Source organism: Lissotriton vulgaris, chromosome 10 (genome assembly GCF_964263255.1).
Source record: "Lissotriton vulgaris chromosome 10, aLisVul1.2, whole genome shotgun sequence".
Lineage (NCBI taxonomy): Eukaryota > Metazoa > Chordata > Amphibia > Caudata > Salamandridae > Lissotriton > Lissotriton vulgaris.
In genome coordinates, this window is record NC_141698.1 from 814867488 (window position 1) to 814890310 (window position 22823).

The following is a 22823-nucleotide window of genomic DNA, read 5'->3' on the forward strand; positions in this document are numbered from 1 at the left end:
AGCTCAGGATATGACTGAACCAGAGCCGGACTGGGAACAAAAAACGGCACTGGCAAACTGCTCAGCCCCCCCCCCCCCCCCCCCCCCTGGGGTGAGGGGGAGTGCAGCCGAGCAGTTTGCGAGGGCCGGTTTAGGCCGATAATGAGTGACATTGTATCTCTTCAGCTTCGGACAGGCAGTGGGTGTTTCCTGTATTGCTGGGAGCCACAGAGACATCACTTGTGATGACCACCTGCCAACAGCTATGCGTAACGGGCAATATCATGGCTGTGTCTTGCAGCCCTCTGGAAGGTGGCCAATTCTTATGTAGGACACTGGAGTAATGGCAGAGCAGGGCAAGGCCAAGGGGCATCATTAAACTGATAACTGTGTGACTCTCTCCCATACTACTAGGTACAGCTGTACGTGGTCGAGTGGGAGGATGCACAGAGAGCCAACTGATTGAGTGGGGGCAGAGGGGGAGAGGAGTTGGCAAAGCAATAGGCTAGACAAAACAGTAGGGGATGAATGGGGCTGGGATACAAAAGTCTTTGTTGAAAAATCCCTCAAATATATTCCAACAGCAGCACTCTGCAGACGTATTAATCTTATGTGGTGTATCGTCCAAGTCCTTCCACATCCTGTAGCTAGTAATAGCACTGAGGCAACTTTCAGCTATTCACTCAGATCTTAAAATAATCAATAATGTTTTTTTAAAGGTAAATGTGGAAGGTTCTCAGGCCATAGACTAAAATGGATGGATACGCTACATTTTGATCTGACGTCTCGCATGCAGAAGGGGATGAAGGTATGTCTTATTCATATACCTCACTTTCAGTCCGCCTGTCTCCATCTCTTTCTCTACTGCTAGAGCTGTAAATAATTAGCATGTAAGAATGGTGGGTGGGAACCTCGAGACCCAATTGAACTGGGACAGATACACCATACCGGGGAGGAGGCCAGACAAGCGTAGAGCTTGAGGAAGGGGGTTCTAAGGACTACATCTGGTGCTGGCACTCCCAGAGTTCAGCATAGAACCTGCCTGCTTTCAAGCACTGCCAGTGCACCAAATGTGTTGCCTGTACAATGTCTAACTCCAACCAATGGCACATCTACGGTGCTTGCACAGTGTTAGAGGTTAGGACTTTGTTTCTTTCAGCTTGAGGAGGCTCAGATTGGCAAAATTGCCTCACTGTGACCCTGAGAACAAGCTGTACAGTGCTTCTGGCTACAACCTGCCCCTAACTCCCTGAAGTGCAATGCTGCTCCCGCCCCCCTTCCATCCCAACGCCACGAGGCATTTATTTGCATAGAGTAAATCATGGAGCAGAAAATATCATGTGGACAATAAGTAAGGAAATACACCATCAACAATTACTTGCAGGAAGGTGCCGGAAGTGACAAGAATGGATAATGTTATAATGTTTGGCCTCCTGTGCCACTTTTATCATAGTCCACTACAATAGGACTTCTATTTGCTGAGCCACGAGACAAGACATTAAAAAAAAAAAAACAGGCAGAGTCTGATCAAGAATTATTGCACACGTTGCCTTTTACTTGAACATGAACGTGATTCCCCTAACAAACGGGGCTATGTAATGTGTTTCTGTAACAGGTTGAGTGAGGTGTGCTTGGGTTTATTAGTTCAACGCTATTAAGAGGTATTCACTACCACTTACCTGTACACAGTTCTACTACGAGCCATAGGTGGTTACTGGTCTCATACCATTCATGAAAGGTGACAATGTTCTTGTGTTTGATACCATGAGTAAGACGAACCTGTTGAATGTGAAATACATTTTTTAACAATTGTGCATCCATGTACCTTTTCATGTTTATGACTAAATGTCAAGGATTTACAAGGCCTAAAGTTTGTAAGAGACACAATTCTTCATCTCTTTTTAAAAATGTCTAATTACATTACTGTAAAAATAATAAAAACATTGCCACACTAATGTTCAACCTTGAATGTAATGTGCATATAATATATGTTTTTAAAATATTTATACATGTTCTAATCTGTAGTTACTACCCTATTTCTGGTTGCCTGACAAAATAGACATAGTAGGCCAGTAGATGCCTGTGTAATGAGATACCTTAAAGTTTCAAATAAATAATTAAAATGACAAAAGAGATTATTCCAGCTTTTTCAAAACACAACCAGCAAAAAATTCAACATTTTTATTTCACCATTTACTTCATTTGACTTTTTTTCCTCATACCATCACTACAACGGAATATTTGCTTTATATTAACTGTGTTACACTATTACTTTGCCCCAAAACATCAAAAAGTGTAATTTACAAATTGTGTTTTAAAAAAACGTACATTCTCAGTGTCTGGTAAACTAGTCATTGTGAGGCACAGCTCCGGGTACCTCTTCAAATTCTTCAATTTATATTGGCGGGCCGAAGGCCTACGGTCACCTCCATCAGCTATCTTGCACAGTTCCTGTCTATTCTCGAACAGTTTGAGGGGAAATTGGCTCTTCACTTTGGAACTCCCTCCTATTGCATCTCCACAATCTCCTCAACATCCGATCCTTTCGAAATCATCTCATTTTTATCTTTAAAGTTTTCTATAGCGCGAACATGACCACCTAGGGTATCAGAGCGCTTTACAGTTTATACATCAAGAAGGATACAAGAGGTAAAAACAGAACAACCAAACGAAAAACAAAGTTAACTTTCTTGTAGAGTTGGGAGCCCTAGGGAGCCTAGGAAGCTAGGACTCTAAGGCAGAGGATTCTTCATCCGTATTGTTTGCTTCCTTGAAAAGGAAGTGGCGGGAATCACAATGTAACAAACAAGGCCATAGGGCTGTCAAGGGACAATATAGAATAACATCAGCAAACGGAAGAAGCGGAGGTCACAAAGGACCAACAGGTCCACAAAACAGAGTTCGTAGACTCAAACCAGTGAGTGTCCTCTAGCTCCTTGGAAGCTCCTTTTCTATGGAAAAACTCTTCATCAGTAACAATTTAACTTCCTTTTTTAAAAGGACAGTAGAGGGATTCAACAAGACTTCAGGGGGCAAGAAGTTCCATATTCCCAGGGCGACACTTGAGAAGGCTTGATTGTAGTTTTTTTTAATTGAATTTTTGTGCTTTGAGCAGCAAAGTGCTGGCACTTTAAGAGGCTCTTGAACCACCTGAGAGTTCTAGTTTTTGAGCGAGGTACATTGGTGTATTGAAATGAATGGCTTTATGTGCAATTAAGAGCGTTTAACTTCTGGTGGTTGTGTGTCAACCAGCTTTGTGTTTTTATTAAGACTGAGTTGAGGGACCGGATGTCCTCAGGAGAGGAGATTCTCAGGTACAGTTGGGGATCATCTGCGTACATGTGATAGTGATCCCTGTGGATCCCCGCATGACCGGAAAAGGATGAGAAAAGGAATCGTTCATATTCAAGCTTTGGGTTCTATTGTGGAGTAATGAGGCAAACCATTTCATCCTTCAAGTGTGTCCTCCTAAATGGCATGAGCCCAATTTCTAAGAATCCTCCTTTCCTTGAACTCTATTGCATCCTTTTGTCACACGAGCACGTAATAAAATATTAAATACATTATTTCTAACTAAATGTAATTCTTGTTTAAACTGAGTTGTATTACTGTAAATAACTGAATATTATTGGAATGAATTATTAAGGTTAGTATTAGAACAGCATTTCTTATTAGTTTAATTATATTTAAAATAAAATAATTCAATAATACATGGCTAGTGTTATAATTTATTGTATAACAATAAATGAAAAATAAATATATTTAGTAAAATAAGGTTAGCATTGCCGTGAGGTTTATGATTTTTTATAAATATAGTTTACCTTAAGAATCAATTTAATACAAGAAAAAGGAATGCATTTTGATTTAAACAATTTAAACAAGAATAGTGACAGAAAGAAGCTCAATATTAGAATTACAATTATTATTATTATTATTGACATTTGTTGAGCGCACGGCTACCCCCAAATAGGGTTATTACTTTGTAATGTACTGAAACCGATTAAAATGGTGTTCGGTTTAGACAGTATTCAATTATTGCAATAAAAATAATTTATATTTCAATTGAGAGTGGAGATAGTGCTAGCATACGTTGTATAATAATTACATTGTTATTGTGGCCTCTATGCAAGTCTGTCTCAGTGTACTTGCTTATTAATGCACTACATCGTCATAAGAATTGACAGTCGCAATACTCTGACCTTCAGGTATGGGAGTGGATCAAATGCTGCTGTTGTCACCATTGACTCAGGATTTCTCGCTCCTCCCCAAAACAAAGCTCGGTTGAGAGAAAGTGAAGAGTCTCCTCACTGTATGCAGAATGGATCCAAAGGCTTCACAACCCCTTTGCACCCATTTCACGAACATCAGAGCACCTCCATCCACAAATGATCTCAGTGAATGAATTACAGCTCTACGAAAGGCCCTTGTTTCAGGAAGGACACATGAACTAAGCACACTCAGCAGAAGAGTTGCATGGAAAAAGATTGGCCTCCATAAAGTAGGTGCTCACTGAAAGCTCCCTGAAAGGAGAAGGGAGCTGGAGAAGGATGCCCAAATCCTCATGAAATATACGTTTTCCTTTCCATGGGAGTGGCTGTTTCTCCTGGTAGTAACACTAAGAGTGAACAAAGGAAGAGCCTGCTTCCAAGTTTGTTCTTCCTTTATCTGCAGAGACACCGATGATCCTGATTCACTATGGCAGAGAGTGTCATCCGCACTTACTTGACTGCAGCATCCCAGCAAAGAACTGCAGCTGTAACTATGGAACAGTTTGTGTTTCTCCTTGCCACCAAAGAGAACCCAGGGCTGATCATAAAACTGCATACCTCAGTCCACAGGCACTTGTCATCCCCTGGGCGAAACTCCTCAGAGACATTCATATTCAGAATCAGACTTTTCAAAGACTTTATCATACTCTCTTCACCTGTACACAGCTATTGTATGTACCTGTGCAGTATAGGACCACTGCTAACAGTGTACCGCTTGCTTTTATTTCATCTCCCAGCACTTGCTGATACCTGCACCTGAAACCACTCCTTAACTGAGGCTTAAGTGTCATGCCTTGTAAATCATGCCTGGTCCCTCCAGTTCCCCCTGGCTGCACCTTCGTGTCTGGGCACTGTATGCCCACGCTGCTCCTCCCACAGCCTTCTATGATGTCAGTCATTACTGGTGGAGGTGTCAGACTGTGCAATGTACCTCGGAAGAACCTCATATCTGAGAAAGACTGTACAATTCTGCAATGGCCTAACTGTGATCATCAACGAGTCCAAAACGGGAAATTGGAGTACCCTCTGGTAAGATACCCAAGTACATGTGTCACCGTGCTTGGCTTGAATACAGTTTACTGTACTGTTACACTTACCTTCTCCTTGCCACGAGTTTAGACAAAAAGTCACGTTTGTTCAATACATAATTTCTAAATTTCGTTTGTCCCATATGTCTTGTTCTTTTTGATTGATCCACAGGTACAAAATATGTAACATATTGTATTCTCTATCAGGTGCCTGCTGATTTATAGAACTCCAGATAGTCCATCTTTCAATACAAAAGGTACCTCTGATAGTGAGGTATACTGCCCCTCACATTAAACCCCTTAGCAAGTTGCCTGCATGTGCACCCCTAGAGCTGAATTTTTTAAGTTTGTTTGACTGCTCTCCTATTCTTTCCTGGGCCCAAGCTGTTCCCAGGTCAATAATGCAGGGAGGACTCAGTATTCCCTTAAGCACCCAGAGAAGAGATAAACCAGCATTTTATTGGTGCAGTGGCATCACAGCAGTAGTTCACTCGATTCTCTGTGCCATGTTGTGTAAAGGATAAAGGACCCTGAATCAGACATACCCATTGTTAGTCTTGCATCCATTGCTTGATTGTCGTTTATCTTCAAAATACGAAATAGAATAGGACCCTCCAATCACTATATAAAATAGATGCCATTTAAAGGAATGACTTCCTGAGAGGTATTTGAAGATCATGACCTGACTAGAAGTCCTAGAATTGGCACAGTGATGCATACTTTAAATACTTTATAAACATAGTTTAACATATTTGTTGTCTCCTTTTAAAATCAGTTGTTTGTCTTCAAAAGAAGGTCACCAGTCTCACAAACAGGAATACCCAACCTCCTCTGAAATTTTAAGTATATTAAAATACGAATGCTGCAAGTCTTCGCTAACTAGCTACTTTCTGCTTTGTTATAAAGGGCATTTCCCGCACTGTGTCAATTAAAGTGGAAGTTAGAAGGTTTTATTTTTTTCTGTAATGTTTGAGGAATACCGAGAAGTTGCTTGATTCACTCAAAATGGCCTCGAATTCTCTTTGATTCTGATAATTCTGCAGAAATACTGGTACTTAACACCATGGACATTTAAGCTGAAAGTTTCAGTACATTGAAAAACCCCTTTGCCTGTGCAATTCTAGGTAATTTCCAAGGAAATTTTGGTCACTCTTTCTGTGGAAACGTTAACAGATGTCAGGGAATTTTCCAAGGAATTGAAACACATTTTTATTGACATTTCCACTGAAAATGTAGTTAAAACATCAAGGGAACTTTCTGCAGAGTTTCTAGAAGCCTCTGGGCAGTGTGGGATAATAGCAAATTGTAAGAGGAGCTGACACAGAAAGAGTAATAAATAGCTTCTGTTTTGCCTAAGGATCTGCAGGGAGTGCCATCATGATTAATGTTGGAGATGTACGGCATGAAACTGATTTACAAAAGCAAAGAGGAACACAGACTGGTACACTTTCCACTACAGGTTCTCTGGGAAGCAAGGGCTGACTGTGTACTATAATGGCAAACTATAACTACATTTTCCTTTCTAGAGTTGAAATATAAAGGAAGCATCAGCCTTTTCCTAAGGAACGTTTCCTGGTGGAATGGCATATCTAGTTGCCGAGAGAGGAAAACAGTTGCCTCCAAGAATGCCTAGTAATATAGACAGCACCAGCTAAAGACTCAAGTGTGCAGACCAGACAGTTATAAAGTGAATGGGAACATACGTATCATCCTTGCACAGCTTACATACATACTTATATATTCAGAAGGTTAAGAACAGCCAGAGCTGCAATCTCTAACTGAGTATGAATATACAATGAAAAAGATGGCAACCAGTATAATAGGACTTTAAAGCTGTACTGCCCAAAGTCAAAGTCAAATATTCTTGTAGAGCGCACTTATCACCGGAAGGTCTCAAGGTGCTAGCAGCAGAACAAAACAGCGACAACAGACAGCAACTCCTGACCAGCAAAGTATTTACTTAGGAAAGTGTCTATTTAGGGAAGAGCCAGGTTTTAAGGTTTTTACAAAAGCATTTATGATCCACTATGGATAGACGGTGTGATGGCAAACAATTTGTTCCATAGCGTGGGAGTAAGGTAGGAAAAAGAGGGACAACCGTTATGGGACGTACGTGCACGCTGCTGAACCAAATATGATTTGGTGCCGGACCTTAAAGATCTCTTTGGTATATACCATTGGAGTTTTTTTTCTAAATACTTAGGGCCGGTATCGTACATTGGCTTATGTGTAAGACTTAGGATTTTGAAATGGCTTCTTTGACGCACTGGGAGCCAGTGAAGATTTTTAAGGTTAGGGACAGCTGGAGATCAAGGACCAATCTGGCCGCGGTATTCTGAACGGTCTGAAGCTTGGAAAGCAGATCTTCATTAAGTGCTGTAAACTGGGCATTGACGTAATCAAGACGGCTGATGACTAGACTCTGCACCAACGGTTTCCTTGCTTCAATGGGTAGCCACTTAAAGATTTTACGGAGATTGCGCATAATCCCATAGCAGACACCTAATAACCTGGTTGACATGAGTTTTCATGGACAAAGTACAGTCGATTGTGATTCCTAGGTTGTGTACTGCTGACTTAGGAGAGGGGCATGAGCCTAATTCCGAAGGCCACCAATCTTGTGACCAGAATTCCTCTGCTTTGCCAAATAGAATAATTTCGGTTTTGCTGCCATTCAGTTGTAGCTTGTCTTTACTCATCCAGTTATTTATATTGATCTTTTGGACACCCTATTTGGAGGATTAGGAGGAAAAATACTTGGCTTCATTTAAAAATCTGATGCCTGTATCACCAACATGTCAGGCATTGTAGATGAAGCTAAATATGGAGAATATCGTAGTAAAGCTTTGTAGTTCTAAAGAATAACTCTCAAAACAGTGAGAGGAGCTTAACACATGAAAGAGCAACCTGCTCCAGAGAGCTTCTTTGAAGGAAACAATACAATAAGACAATAGCTTACCAGTTACATTCTCCATAAATTAATAAAATTTAGAATCCAACTTATGCATCTGAATGACCAGATACTAAACAGCCTTTTTAATGACCCCCGAGAACTTCACCCTATCTGTCAAAGCACGGTCTTTGGACAAATGACAGTACAATTCTGCAGACGATCTCAGTCTCAATTAAGCAAGTTATGTTCCTATCATCATCCTCCTCCCTTTGCCAAGGGCAAGACAGCTTCTGCCTAGGATGAGACTCTGAGTCAGCCAAACCGTGCACCTTCAGCATGGACTTTTTGGTTAATAACTTAGAAATGTTGGGATCAGAAGACGTCCATAGATACACCTCAGACTTTAATTTTGCAGTAAAAAAGATGGCCATTGTTTTAGAAACAAGAGCCAGTGCCTAACTGGACGCCACCATTTTTGAAAGCCACTCTGCGCCAGCTCCCATTGACACCATACATTTTGCACCTTTTTTCTCAAGGCATCACAACAGATTTTGAAGCCAGAGGAGTGGCTGGGGAAAAGCCATAGCCAAGATTTATGATGGAGGCAGATTTGCCAGCATCACAACATTCTCTGACCAAGTTAAAGATATTGTAATGGCCAAAACAGATGCTCCTGAGGGGGCATGCCAAAAACATTCAGCATAGCTGGTTTAAAAGCCTACATTCAAGCTGGCAGATGGGAAAGCTGGCCTAAGCAAAGGCTTCAAACCGAAACATCTCAATGTTCTCAGAGGACGATTTTTGGGGGCAGGGTGGAGATCAAAAGTGGGTGCTCGCCCATACCCTTGAATGGGTTCTAGACTTAATCCCTACGCAAGTCACCATGACCTTTTCCTCCCTCTCCAGAATTGCCATCTTTCGCATAACAGCACACAAGGAACAATAAAAGGTGCTGTGAGGATTGCCCAGACACCATAAGCACTCAAAGAGTGGATCGTGAAGGACATACCACCACGGCATTAGGAACAATGTTTAAGGCCCAAAGACTTTGGTGGTTTAGTGGGGAAATTATCCTCCTAGTAGTATCTGACAATAAATGAAAAGCGTGGCAGCTCAGAATCCAGCGTCCATGGAGGTGTGGAAAAAAAGAAACTGGGTCACCAACTGTGGTAATATTGTTTATCTGGCATACATATTTCCAGTGGCATCATGTGGCTGGATCTGCAAGATTATGAGGTACCATGCCAAGTTTGTGACATTCAAAGCTGTGGAACAGTTTACAGATCCAGTGCGCTGCCTGTTGGGAACAATCAAGGAAGCTACTAGAGAAAGTATCATTGGGATGTAAAATTGAACTAAGCCCAAGGAAAAACAGATTTTAAATTCCACTGCTCTAATATCTCTGTATTTGCTTACACTATAGTCACTATCCAGGAATAAGAAAATAATGTTATATCCCAATAAACTACTACGATTATTATTACTAAAGATTACATTTGTATTGGGTATAACACCCCAGAGGGCCTCTGAGCACTGGACATTGAGTGGCCTGCATACGTTTAGAAGAGAAAAGTCTTCAGAGATGTCTTAGTCCTGCCATAGAATGTGAGTCTTTACAAAGAGGGTTGCGTTTTTTTGTTTTGTGAAGGCCATGTGAAAGATTGTAAAGAAAACGAGATTCTGGATTGGTAACCAATGCAAGGATCTCCTGCCTGATGATACTTTTTTAAGGAGGCCTAGCACCTGGTGGACTGCCTCACCACATTCTAGGTTGAGTGAAGCTGAAGTAGAACAGTTATAAGCAAACTAGTATGTGGAGCATTAGAATAGGAGTGTCCACTTGATCTTGGTTTGGTTACTTTCAAGCATTTTCTCTATACAGTGAGCCTTTTGGCTGTGACCAACCATAAGTTAGGTGTATGTGGCTCATCTAGTAGCCTTTGTCCTACGAAATTCACTCAATGTGCCCCCGTTAATCTCCAACTGCTCACTGGAATAATCACTTCACCTTTTTTGGAATTCTTCTGCTCTAGGGTACGTAAGCAGGCAACAAACATACCTTTGCTCAGAGAATATAATTATTGACACCTCTGATACCTAGGGTAATTCCCAATATCCCTTTTCTACTCAATATCAGACCAAGAATTGTCATACAGATGTTCAAATACTACAATTTGTTTCATATCCTTAAATCTGGGTTTAGGGAGGCCCTTGTTGATCGTACACCCCATGTATGCAATTCTAGGCGGCTGCTTAAGGCAATACAAATTACGGGGTGCCACACCAGAACCACTAAGTGCTCTGCAGTTTACCATTCTGCTTTCTTTTGCAGTAAACTCCTATTAAGTTTCTATTCTAGTACTGCTGCAGCAAGCAGTGCATTCATTAGGGCTCCCATGAGGCCGAACATTGAGGACAGCAGTGGCCGGGCTCCCCTGCACAGGTACTGGCTGAATTCACTGGTGAACAGTAAAGAGCAGGAGGCAGCGTAGAGCATGATTGTGGGGGTTCTTCCCAGCTAGGGATACAGCCATATGCAGAGAGGGAGTCTGGCTGGGGATGGATCCTACGTTTAGTTTTAGGATTATTGCTGCTCAGTGTCTCGAAGTGTCTTTTAGAAATTATACAGCATAGATATCTAGGCTATGTGTACCTCAGTCAGCCTTTTCTCCTGAGGCTTACCCCCCCATCATGAATCATTGTATTGTTGTAATGTAATTACTTAGACTAGCCATGCAACTTACTTTCAGCCTCAGGTTAATAATATCTGGTGGCGCTGCATGCAGTGCTGTAATCTACGAAATGATTTTTATTAAACTGCTCAATATGACTTTTTGAAATAAATAGCATCATAATGCATAGCAAGGTTTCAGATTGCTATGTGTGACATTTTTAGAATTTCAGTGTAATTATGAGTGACATTTCAACAACTATGAGTGACACTTCCGCGTGAGCAAAATTAAGCAATGAAGATGAGGGAAACCTATAAATATTATAAATTACACCCATTTGAGCTACGAGAAACTATAAGAAGATCTTAAAACTACTGGAAAGCACCAGAAATGGATGGGCACACACATAGCTAGGGGTCACAACCCAGGCTGGAAGTTACTGAATGTGGTGATTAGGAATAAGGTTAAAAATACATGGTAACAGGATGAAACAATGGAGTATGTCTAACTTTATGGCGTAAGGCACGCCAAGAATGTCAGAACACAGAAGCAGTGTGCAATTTCTCTAAGTCACTAGCTCTTGCTTGAAATGAACTTCTATATATCAATAACAAGCTGGAGGTTTTTGGCGCGAAAGAGCCAACCTACACGGTTGTCTTCATTGGGAGCTCCGGAGCAAATACGTCCTTTTTTCCGCAGCCCATCTCTGCCTCCCGCTATCGGCCATGGGCGGCAATCTGAGGGATAGCCCCGGGCGCCAGAAGCTCTAGCTACGCCCCTGGGCTGTGACCTTATTTTTAAGCATGGACACATCATCTTCCACCTCGGAAATGCGGGTCTCCGCACCAGTGATTCTCTCCACCGCATTCCGCAAGTCCTGACGGAGCAGCGTAACGTCTGCCCCCACCGCCCCGATCTTGGTGTCCAGCATGTCCCTGGACTGCGTTATCGCAGCTAACAATGCCGCGTTGTCAGGTGTCGGATTTTGCGAACCCGCGGCACCGGTTGCCGACTCGCCTCTGTGAATTTATCAAGGGTCCCCTGCTTGGAGTGGCCGCCTCCAGCTCGATCTCGTGTCACTCGTGACCGCGTTAGATGGCACCAGCAATAGGCCTCTCCACCCCAATAACTGTCTCCACTGGCAGGTCAGGCAGGGCGACAGATAAGTCAGCAGGTCCACATCCACCGCTCACAGGCCGTTGGACTCAGCCCGCAGGCACACCAGAGCAGAGTCTCAGTAACTACAGCGCCAGACTAGCAACAAGGGCCACAGACCACGCCACCTGGGCCCCCCCGGTCAGAAGATCGAGGCTCGCCTGCCCCAGTTGCAGTCCCAGTGGGCCTCAACTCCAGCGACACCCCACCAGTCCCAGGGCTCCGCAGTCCTTCTCCGGGGCCCGACCTGGCCCCCGAGCCCCACCACCATGGAACAGCACCGTCATCCAAAAGGCGGAGAGGAGGGGGGAGATGGGCCAACGCACCCCACAGCGCCCCCAGCCCCACTGCTCACCGCAGTCAGCAAGTCGTCGCTGGTCCTGCAGGCAGCCACCACCAGCAATGTCAGTCCACGGGGGGGTCACTCAGCCAGTATCCCACTCCGGGGGCCCCCACCAGCCAATGCATCCCGGGCTCACCCGTCTCTTCAGGCCACCCGGGGACTGGCTCTGTGCCTCAAAATGGCAGCCGTTTCTACGAGGCCGCCTCCTGGCGAGGGCCCCCGTCCTCATCAGCGCCGTCTCGCTCAGTCCATGGCCCCCAGTGCAGTGCTGCCCCCTCTTCGGCCAGGATCCTGGGCGCGCTCCCCCCCCCCGTGTGCAGTGGGGCGAGCCGCGTCTCGCTCGTGCCGGCTTCACTGCTCGGCGCCTGCCACCGACCTGGTGCCTCTCCCCGAACCTCGTGAAAATCGAGGCCATGGCGTCTTTCTCCGGCAGTCCCTCAGGCCTCTCTACTTCTCCCGGGCTCCACTCGTTACCCGGAGCCCGTGGTATCGCCGCCGCTGCCACTGGATAGTTCCCCCGGAGCAGAAAACCCAGCGGGAAAGAGCAGCGCCCTTGAAGATGCTCAGGGCAAGGATATTTCATTAAGATAAGTGGTGGCTGGTCGGAGCTCGCGCTCTACACGACCACCATCGTTGCCTGCTAGGCCACGCCCCCAATAAAGGGTTGTTTTAAGAAATCTTTGGTTTGCTCTCTCGAAAGCAAACCAAGGGACGTGGCAGGGTGTAAATAATGACAAAAGTGTTTGCACAGCAGAGGAAAAAGGTAGGGCTACTTTCACGTACTATTGTAGCCCACATCCACTGGTGGATATAATCTGTGCACATAACAAATAACATGGCAGATGCAATTGCGAGGCCATTGGATCATTACGGCCGAAATAACATTAAAGTATACGTAATGACAGTGCTTTCTCGAACTTATTCAGAATGCTGGGTTTGTGTAGTCTTTCCAAGCGGCCAATAATGAGTCCTCTAATAGTAGTGGGGTAATACCTATTTAAAACGTTGAATTCACACACCTGTGGTCATTGGCATTTGAAAAAGGCATCAACGCAGAAACGCGTCATGCTGGTCTAAATACAGTGTAGCTCTGCAACTCCACTGTGTGCTCTGGGTTGTTTCCTGGAGGTAGCACTTTCCGGAGAGGAGCGATCCATTGCTGGATGTATGTATGTATGTAGATAGATATAGATATAGATATAGATATAAGGGCCCGATGTAGGTAGGGCTTTACCGATCGGTATCGGCCGAAAATACCGATTTTTGGCCCTTACCGATCGGTAAACAGCCATCGAGATGTAGGGAACCAAAAACAGAACGAATCGGATAGAAAACCGATTCGGAATGTGTACCGAATGTGAAAGAATCCGATACGTACATACCGAAAATCGGATATGTAACGAATCGGAAAAACACCGATTCGGTTACAAAGACCGAATCGGTCCATGTACCGAATCGTTAGTGACACCGAATCGGAAAATCACCGAATCGGTCCCACTACCGATTCGTTACTGACACCGAATCGGAAAATCACCGATTCGGTCCCACTACCGATTCGTTACTGACACCGAATCGGAAAATCACCGAATCGGTCCTACTACCGATTCGTTAGTGACACCGAATCGGAAAATCACCGATTCGGTCCATGTACCGAATCGGAAAAAATACCGATTCGGACATGATCCGAATCGGATAACATGCCGATTCGTATGAATCTCCGATCGGGAAATTCCCCGATTCCGAGATGTAGGGAGGCACAGAAACACCGAAATCGGCTCAAAATCGGTAGAATTCACTCGGTATTTACCATGGATTGCAATCAGGTGGTAACCAACTCCAACCCATATAAACAGTCCCAAAATGCATTGCAACTTGCAGGATGGCAGCTTTCTATGTCATTGCGAGGCGGCTACGGCTACAGCAGGAAGGACAGAGGGAATGGCTAAGAAATGAACAGGTCTACAGACAGAGGATAACCCTGTTCATGCTCACTGAGGCTGAGATCCTACAGAGATACAGGCTGGACTCTGACACCATACTTGAGCTCATCAGGGACCTTAAGCCATACTTGGACCACCACACCCCAAGGGCACACGCAATCCCTGCGCACGTCCAGGTGCTATGCAGCCTACACCTGGTAGCGTCTGGCAGCTATCAAAGTGGAGCAGCAGCAGCAGGAGGGGTGAGCCAGAGCAGCCTGTCAAGGTTCTTCCACATATTCCTTGACGCCATGATAGACAGGATGGACCAATACATCTCATTCCCTGCAACCCACGCAGAACTGCTACAAACCAAAGCGGACTTCTACCAGATGGCACACTTTCCCCAAGTCATCGGTTGCATAGATGGCACGCATATTCCGATTTGCCCACCAGCGGACACCGAATACATATACCGCAATCGGAAATCGACACACACCATCAACGTGCAGGTGATCTGCAATGCCAAGTGCACCATCACAGACCTGGTAGCAAAATTTCCAGGGAGTACCCATGACTCCTATATATTCCAACAGAGCGGCATATATGCACGGCTGATGGCTGGCGATTTTGGAGAAGGATACCTCCTAGGTGAGCCACATCATCAGACCCCCATAACACATAGTAGGTAGGTGTAATACATGTATGCATGTGTCTAATGTGACCCCTTTCTCTTCCAGGCGACAGTGCATATGCCCTCCGCTCATTCATACTCACCCCCTACCTCAACCCCTCCACACCCAGCCAAAGGAGGTACAACCGGGCCCACATACGCACCAGGAATGTTGTTGAACGGACCTTTGGCATCTGGAAAAGTAGATTCAGATGCCTGCACAAGAGTGGAGGTGCAAGGCAGTATACCCCCATCACCTGCTGCAAGATCATAGCTGTATGTGCAATGTTACACAACCTTGCGGTCAAGAAGGGCACTGAGGTGGAGTTGTCTGACTACGAGGACTATGACGACGACGAAGCTGTGCCACTGACACAGCCAGCTGGGGTGTGTACGCCATGTGATGGCAGATACAGACGTGAGGAGATCACTGAGAACTATTTCTGACTGAGTACAGATGCAAAGACAGCTAAATGTTGCTTGGAAAATAAAATTTTTAATAGTGATGCACCACAGTTACATCACTGAAGTGCATCAAAAAATGGAGTCTGTCAAAACAAATAAAGTCCAGGGTTCTGGTTTGATCATCCCCCCTTGCCAGCCTATTTTTTGGCCCGCTTTCCAGACCCACTGGGGTGTCCCTCGGCCCCCTCCGAATGGCCTGCAGCATCAGCGGATCGCCTGGTGCTCCTCCTTGGCTCTGATGCAGCGCTGGCCGGGCTGCTGCGGCTGCTGCTGTCTCCAGCATCACCCAGGTCCAGGGCAGGATTGGAGGCGGCGTTTGATATTAACATGGCCTCCATGGCCGTGGTGATCCTGGCCATCCCCCTGGTCAGCTCAGCCGTATGCTGACTCAGCACCGACTCCTGATTTGAGCTTCGATGGCACAGCTGTGCGGTCGCCGCTGCAAGGCGGGCCATGGCCCGGTTGAGCACCCGGGCATCCCTCCTGCGCGCAACCTCATGCTCCTCCTGCCTGGCAGAGGAGTGGGTGATGGCAGTGGTCAGCCTGCCCAACCCTGCTGCCACCTCCTTGTTGCTGTCCACAACAGCCTGGAACCCCTTCACCAACTCCCCCATCTGCAGGTTGTGCTGCAGGAGCTGGCGTTGGCAGGCCATGGTGGATCTGGCCTGTTGGCGCTGGATTTTGACCATCTGGCCCTCCAGGCCCAGGAACACACTGCCCTCCCGTGCTGGTGCAGCAGTGGTGGTGGTGGTGGTGGTGGTGGTGGCACGGCGTCTGGCACTGCTGCCTCCGGCCTGCTGAGTGGGCTGGGGTGCCACTGGTGGTGGTGTGGTGCTGGCCGGTCCCGGAGCCCCTGCTCCCAGGACAGGTAGGACGGGTGGCAAGGCCACGGTTGTGGCAGGAGCTGTTGTCGGCGGAATGGTCTGCCTTGTTGGGGAGTTGTATGGTGAAAATTGCATGGGGGGTGAGCTGGGCAGTACTGGGGAGTGCACTGCCTGGAAATCAATCACCAGGACTCCCTCCATTCCAAGCCCTGGGGTGTCTCCTTCCTCATCCTCATCCTCCTCCTCCTGGCCAGGCTGGCTGGTGCTCGGCCCTGCCACTGCAGTATGTGATGTCGAAGCTCCCTCTGCTGCCACAGTGGTGCCGCCTGATGGTGCCCCTAGGTACAAAGAAGCATTTGTAAACTGAGTGCCGATGTATTACAGTCAGTACAATTATGGCATTCCACATGTCCTTGCATCTCCTTACACCGTGTCACACTGTTTCCTGTCTTGTGATTCTGCACTGACATATTTGGCTAACTTCTGCTGACTACATGTACCATGATGCTTGTCTCTTGTATGTTGGTGACAGTACAGTGCTGGTGTTTGCCTATGCATTGTGTCTAATGGGGAGGTGTCTGGTAGGGTGTGTCATGATGCGCATGCTTCTTACCTGTAGCTGTGGCCATCGCAGTGCTGTCCAGGGTCCCGATCCCTACGATGCTCTCCCTCTCGATGGTGCTGGAGACAATTTCCTCCAGCTCGGTGAGGGGTGGCGCCGGGTTCTTGCCTCCTCCGGTGAGATCAGCCTGCCTTTGGAGGTCGGCCAGCTTCCTCTTCGTGAGGCTGCGGAGGTCATAGAACCTTTTCTTAAGTTCCTCAATGGACCTGGGGGTGACTCCAGCAGCATTGACCTTCTGGGCGATGTCTGCCCACAATCTCCTCTTGGTGCTGTCTGGCACGTTGAGGGACAGCTTGCCAAAGAGCTGGCGGTGCACCCTCACCACCTCCTCAACCAGCACCTGTAGTTCTGTGGTGGTGAATTTGGGCTTCCTCTTTTGGGAGGACTTCTGGCTTCCTGCCTGATCTGCCATATTCTCCTGCTCCTGCTCAGTCTGCAACCTCCTTCTCCCACTGCTGCTAACTGTGTGTTGGGCTCAGGCAGGCTTTCCAGATACTTCTAGAAACTTCTTAATTGGCTGCACCTGCCAGGGTTGCCACTCCCTGTTTGGGTGGGGGAGGGGGAGCCACCTCATTGGCTGAATCGCCTATTGCCGAGTCGGCTTTTACCGATTCGGTAAAATCCGATTCGGTAAAATCCGATTCGGTATTATCCGATTCGGTAAAATCCGAATCGGTTCATGCAATGCATTCCTATGGGCTTTTTCGCCATGGGTCTATGATTGCCGAATCGGTTTTTACCGAATCGGTATTCGCCGAATCGGAAATATCCGATTCGGTGGTAGCCGAATCGGTGTTTTCCGATTCGTTGTTGGCCGATTCGGTAATTTCCAATTCGGACCGAGCTGAATCGGAACGTACCGAATCTCATTACCGATGCCGACCGAATCGGTTTTCATTCGGTATTTTTTTCCTACATCTCGTTTTCCGATTTCAGAATACCGAATCGGCCCGCCTCGGTATTTTGAAATCGGAAAATCCCGTTTACCTACATCGGGCCCTTAATATATATATATACACACACACACACACACACACGGTGGATTGCAGGCTACAACTTTGCACGAATAAATCACTGAAAACTGCACTTACGTGGTGGTTTCGCTCTTTCTCGTTGTTCTGCGTGAAGCAGCTGCTAACGGCGACTTTTTGCATATATATATATATATATATATATATATATATATATATATATACATATACACACACACACACACATACACGCACACACGCACAGATTATAAATACATAGACATCTCTTTCTCTATATATTAACACACACACATATATATTTGTATTTATTTTTTTGGAAGGGATTAGAAGGAAACTGCTGCCGGCCCCTCTACATTTTTTATTAAAGCACTTTTGCACTCCTTCATTTTCATATATATATATATTGTTTTACTTTCCAATCCAGCTCAGATCGGTAAAGAAAAAATTGGCAATCGCATCATTTAGTCATGTGCCCATGTGATGATGCAGTCACTTCCCTTCACATTTTTGTTACTTACTCCTTTGGCCATGCTGTTCAGCATGACCAAATGACATTTAATAGGCAAACTGGTCCCAAAGGTGAGGCCTGAGAGCCCATGGAGGCCACACTCCAAGCAAAATGTATTTGCAATTTGTGTCCTGCAAATTCCATTACTTATTTTCCAATAAAGACCTCACCAAATACTAATCTCTAGGTGCCCAAACTGCAAGGCGTTAAACGTGTTAATATAACAAAATGAAAGATGTGTGGAGATTTATCAACTGAAGTTCAAATTGCCAAATCTTGACTCACGCACAGCAGCAATACATAAAATAGGTAAAAATACATAAAATAGGTAAAAATACATAAAATAGGTAAAAATACATGCTTACCCAGTTGGTTATTTCGCCTCGTTTGCATTTATCGATACAGAGTATTGCTACAAAATTAATTGTGCCTTTTCTTCTTCCTTTATACACAACCGACTTGCTTCCTCTACCAATTTCTTCATACAAAATAAAGTTCTCCATCTTCAAACTTTGAAATATAAAGATTGTTGAAATCTAAAACATTGGCGTAGAATCCCTGCAGAAAAAGGCAAAGAGAACACAAACATGAGGTTTTCGTGGCCAAACTGATTTTTAAACATTTAATATTATGTGAGGATTCTTGTCAGCTGCGGTGCACAAATGTGGAACGGGAAGAAAGGTTTATAATTAAGGCAGGCATTCAGTCTGACAGAATAAGAGATCAGTTGCTCCTTGCTCTTTTTAATTGAGGCCCAGGACAAAAGAGGTGAGCAGATGCGTTTAAGTATGTAGTACAATCCAACATGATACCGACATTAATTAAACGCCAGGGCAACGAAATTCAATCAGTGCATAAATATCGTTATCACATAAAAAAAAAAACGTCCAGCTGAAACTAAAACGTCTTCCTTCTACTACCCCATTTCCTTTTTAAAAAGTGGGCATTTTAGGTGACAATGCGTCAGCAAAAGAGTGGGTGGACAAGTAAAACGTTTGGCTTTATAATTCCATACGACTATTCTAAATCGAGAAAAAAGTGATTCTCCATTAATTCATAACCGCTACTATTTCAACATTCAATTCGACTGCATTATGCTCTTGCACCATTATAGATGGGTCAATCATATAAGTCTGGCTAACAGTCCACTTAAAATGATATAGATTTGTATAGCGCAGAAGTTTTCTACAGGCGTCAAGGTGCTTCTTACCAATCCCAAAAGTATACCTGAACATGGCCAGATGACGGGGTCAATCACATGGAGAAGAGCCAGGTTTGTAAGCTTCCTAAATGGCATATGGAGCTTCATACTAGTCAGATAGATGGGTAGGGTGCTCCAGAGCTTGACCGCTGCTAAGGAAAAAGAGCTACCTCCTCATCTCTTTGTGCGCACTCTGGGGTGACCAATAAATTGTGACTTGCCAATCTGAGAAGTTTACTTGGAGAACACCACTGAAACATGCATTTAATTCCTCCCGGGCTAACACTTTAAAGTGCTTTGGGAACTATAAACCTGGCCTTGAAGGTGATCCACTTCTGTACAGGGAGCAAGTGAAGTTCATGCAGTCTTTTAGAGAATGACATGTATTTAGGCATGTCTGGTGTTAGTCTGGTCACTGCATTTTTCACCAGTTGTAATTTGGCAAGAGTAATCTGGTTTGTGTTCAAATAAAGTGCATTGTAGTAATCAATCCTAGATCAGATTAATGCCAGGGCCACCTGTTTCCGTGCATGGGAAGATCTTCCACAGATTTCGAATGATCCAGAAGCAGGACGACATTGCATGATTGAACCTGAAGATCCAAAGAGAGGACACATCCAATATGACTCCTAAATTTTTGGCTGAATAGGTAAGATGGGCAGTGCCCCAATCTGTCAGGCCACCAATTTGGGTTCCATATAGTTGCGTGAGTTCCAAACATTAACTCTGTTTTTCGCCATTAAACTTCAGACCGTTCTTGCTCATCCTTGCGGCCATTGCCTTCATGCAGTTGCTTACGTTGGACACTGTGGCTTCAATATCTTTAGAGATGGATACAATGAACTGTGTGTCTTTAGCATACAACACAACCTGAAGACCATAGAAGTGGATCAATATAGCCAATGGCATGGTGTACAAGTTCAATAACATGGGGCTTAGGGGCGATCCCTGAGGCAATTCACACAGTAAGAAAAAGGGTCAGATTTGTGTTCCCCTGAGATCACCATCTGTGTCCTGTCAGTAAGAAAGGACGTGAACAATTTTAAGGCCAGATCGCCACCAGCCAAAGACTGCAGGCGTTCAGCGAGGAAGGTAGGAGAGATGGTATCAAAAGGCTGCTGATGGGTCTAAAAGAGTCTGGACCATGGCCTGTCCTTCATCAACTAGACGCCTGATCCTATCAGTTGCGGATCCAAGGGTGGTTTCTGTGCCCCGATACGATTGGAAGCCCAACTGTGTGCAACATTTTTTACTTCACAAAGGTCATCAAATTATAGTTAAGGTGCTTCTCCTTGATCTTCGCCAGAGTGGAGAGCAGTGAGATGGAGCAATAGTTCTTCAAATCCTTCAAATTAAGATTGGGGTTTTTAAGAATAGGTCTAACCACAGCCTCTTTCCACAGCATTGGGTAGCAGCAGGAGTTAATTGCTCTGTTCATGATGTCAGTTAGGTGATGGGCTATACTGCTAGTGGCCCTTTGGAGGACCTTAGGTGGGCACGGTTCCAGTGGAGATCCTGATTTTAGTTTCAGGAGATAGGTCTTTGTTTGGGCATGAGTCAAAGAAGGGAACCTGGACAAAGATATAGGGGGTCTCTTCTCATCCTCCGTAATGGCAGAACAGTCATCCTGCACAAAGGTAAAGGGGCAGCAGTCTGCCTGCTTCTCTTGATTTGCAGGTGGGAACTTTTTGTAAAAATTGGTGCCCTTAGAAAGCAAGAATCCTATCAATGTATTGCAGAGCTCTCAATTTCCGAGGGAGCTGGAAGTGACTTAAGCTTTTGAGGAGCATACAAATTCAATCTGGATATTGTAGAAGAATGATTTTTCTTCTCTGGTGACCTTTTTATACTCTCTCATGGCATTCTTATATAGAGTTTTATCTTGCTATGAGTCTACTTACCTCCAAATGTATTCTTGTCGACAACGGGCCTGTCTCAATAATCTTAGCCTAGCAGTGAACCATGGAGCTGTGGGCAGCTTCCGGACAGTTTTGATTTCATTGACAGGCGTGACCACATCAGCAGCAGAGTTTAGCCAAGCTGCAAATTCTGCAACTCCTGCAACCACAGCCCCAGATATCCAGTACAAGGAATCCATCTGAGGGCATTCCAAAGAGATTCTGCGGAGACTCCCTTCCAGTTTCTTAGGAATGTTGTTTTGGAGACAGAGTTATCTATGGTCCTGATGGAAAGGAGAACATCGAATGTGAAAGCTTCCGCCTCATGATCAGACCATATCAGGGGTTTTACGCCTTGACCCAATAGCCTGGCATCATTAGAGAAGATCCCATCTTGAATGTGTCCTGCTGAGTGTCTGGGGATTTGACCATTTACTGGAGATCAAGAGATGACATGGTACTGGAAGGCATATATGGATTGGTGCATGCAAGCAGAAAAGGTGATAAATGAGGGTAGATAATGCCCCCAGAAATGGAACAAGATCTGGGGGAGCTGAATGTAAGTAGGGGGATGCTCTGTGCTCCTGTTAGTAGACCTGCTCAATTAGAGGAAGACTGAAAGCATAGATGGGGATTTTTGCACCACGAGATTGAATGGAAAGCGATACGAGCTTGAAACCACAAGGGTGGTTGTGACCATGTTTTACGATCAAGACTATGTACTTTGTTATTCTGAATGTTAGAATAATGGATAAAGCAGTCATGTACTTGTCTACTGCAATAAAAAGTTTATTAAAATAAAGAGATGCCATGGTGTCAATAAGGGCTCTGGAATCTGCACTCCTGGTCTCTTCTAAATGTAAATTGAAATCCCCCATAATGGTGACAGTATTATTGGTTAAATAGGGTTCTATTGACAATGCAAATTTGGTAGCGAACACGGATCTGGGACCTGGAGGTCTATATAGTCATATGCCAGCGAAAGAGTCAGTGGATGAGATTTTAATAACTAGCTGGTATTTTACTCAAAATTCCTTCAGTAAAACGTAATCCAGCACTTGATACACAATTGAAGCATATGTATCGAGAAGCCACTGTACTATAAGGCACAACCCACAATAGCGCCATGCCTGAACTTCAGAAGAATTGGTCACGCCAGGATAGGTTAGGGACCAAAGTGTTTTGCCTTAGCACTAGAATTACTAAATGGATAATAAATACAGCAATATTTTCATTTATAAAACAAAAATAATGCTGCCTGGACATTACAGTTAATTTGAGTGATACAGGTCCTAGCTGAACCTAAACATTGGGATGACCAGAGTTTAAAGATGTGACTATCAACCCTTCTTATGCATCATTAGCAAAAAACAAAATGACAAG

The 22823-nt window shown here is 44.9% G+C and overlaps 1 protein-coding gene across 1 annotated transcript in view; it reads right to left on the reverse strand.

Annotated features, from left to right (window-relative positions):
• Positions 1-22823, reverse strand: part of ULK4 (unc-51 like kinase 4) — a 1855260-nt gene that overhangs the window by 1800823 nt on the left and 31614 nt on the right. The window contains exons 2-3 of the mRNA XM_086941729.1: positions 18707-18899; positions 1659-1758 (exon numbers count right to left, since the gene is read on the reverse strand). Of these exons, the coding sequence (XP_086797855.1) occupies positions 1659-1758; positions 18707-18844 (238 nt within the window). The 5' untranslated portion in view covers positions 18845-18899. The remainder of the gene's footprint in view (positions 1-1658; positions 1759-18706; positions 18900-22823) is intronic.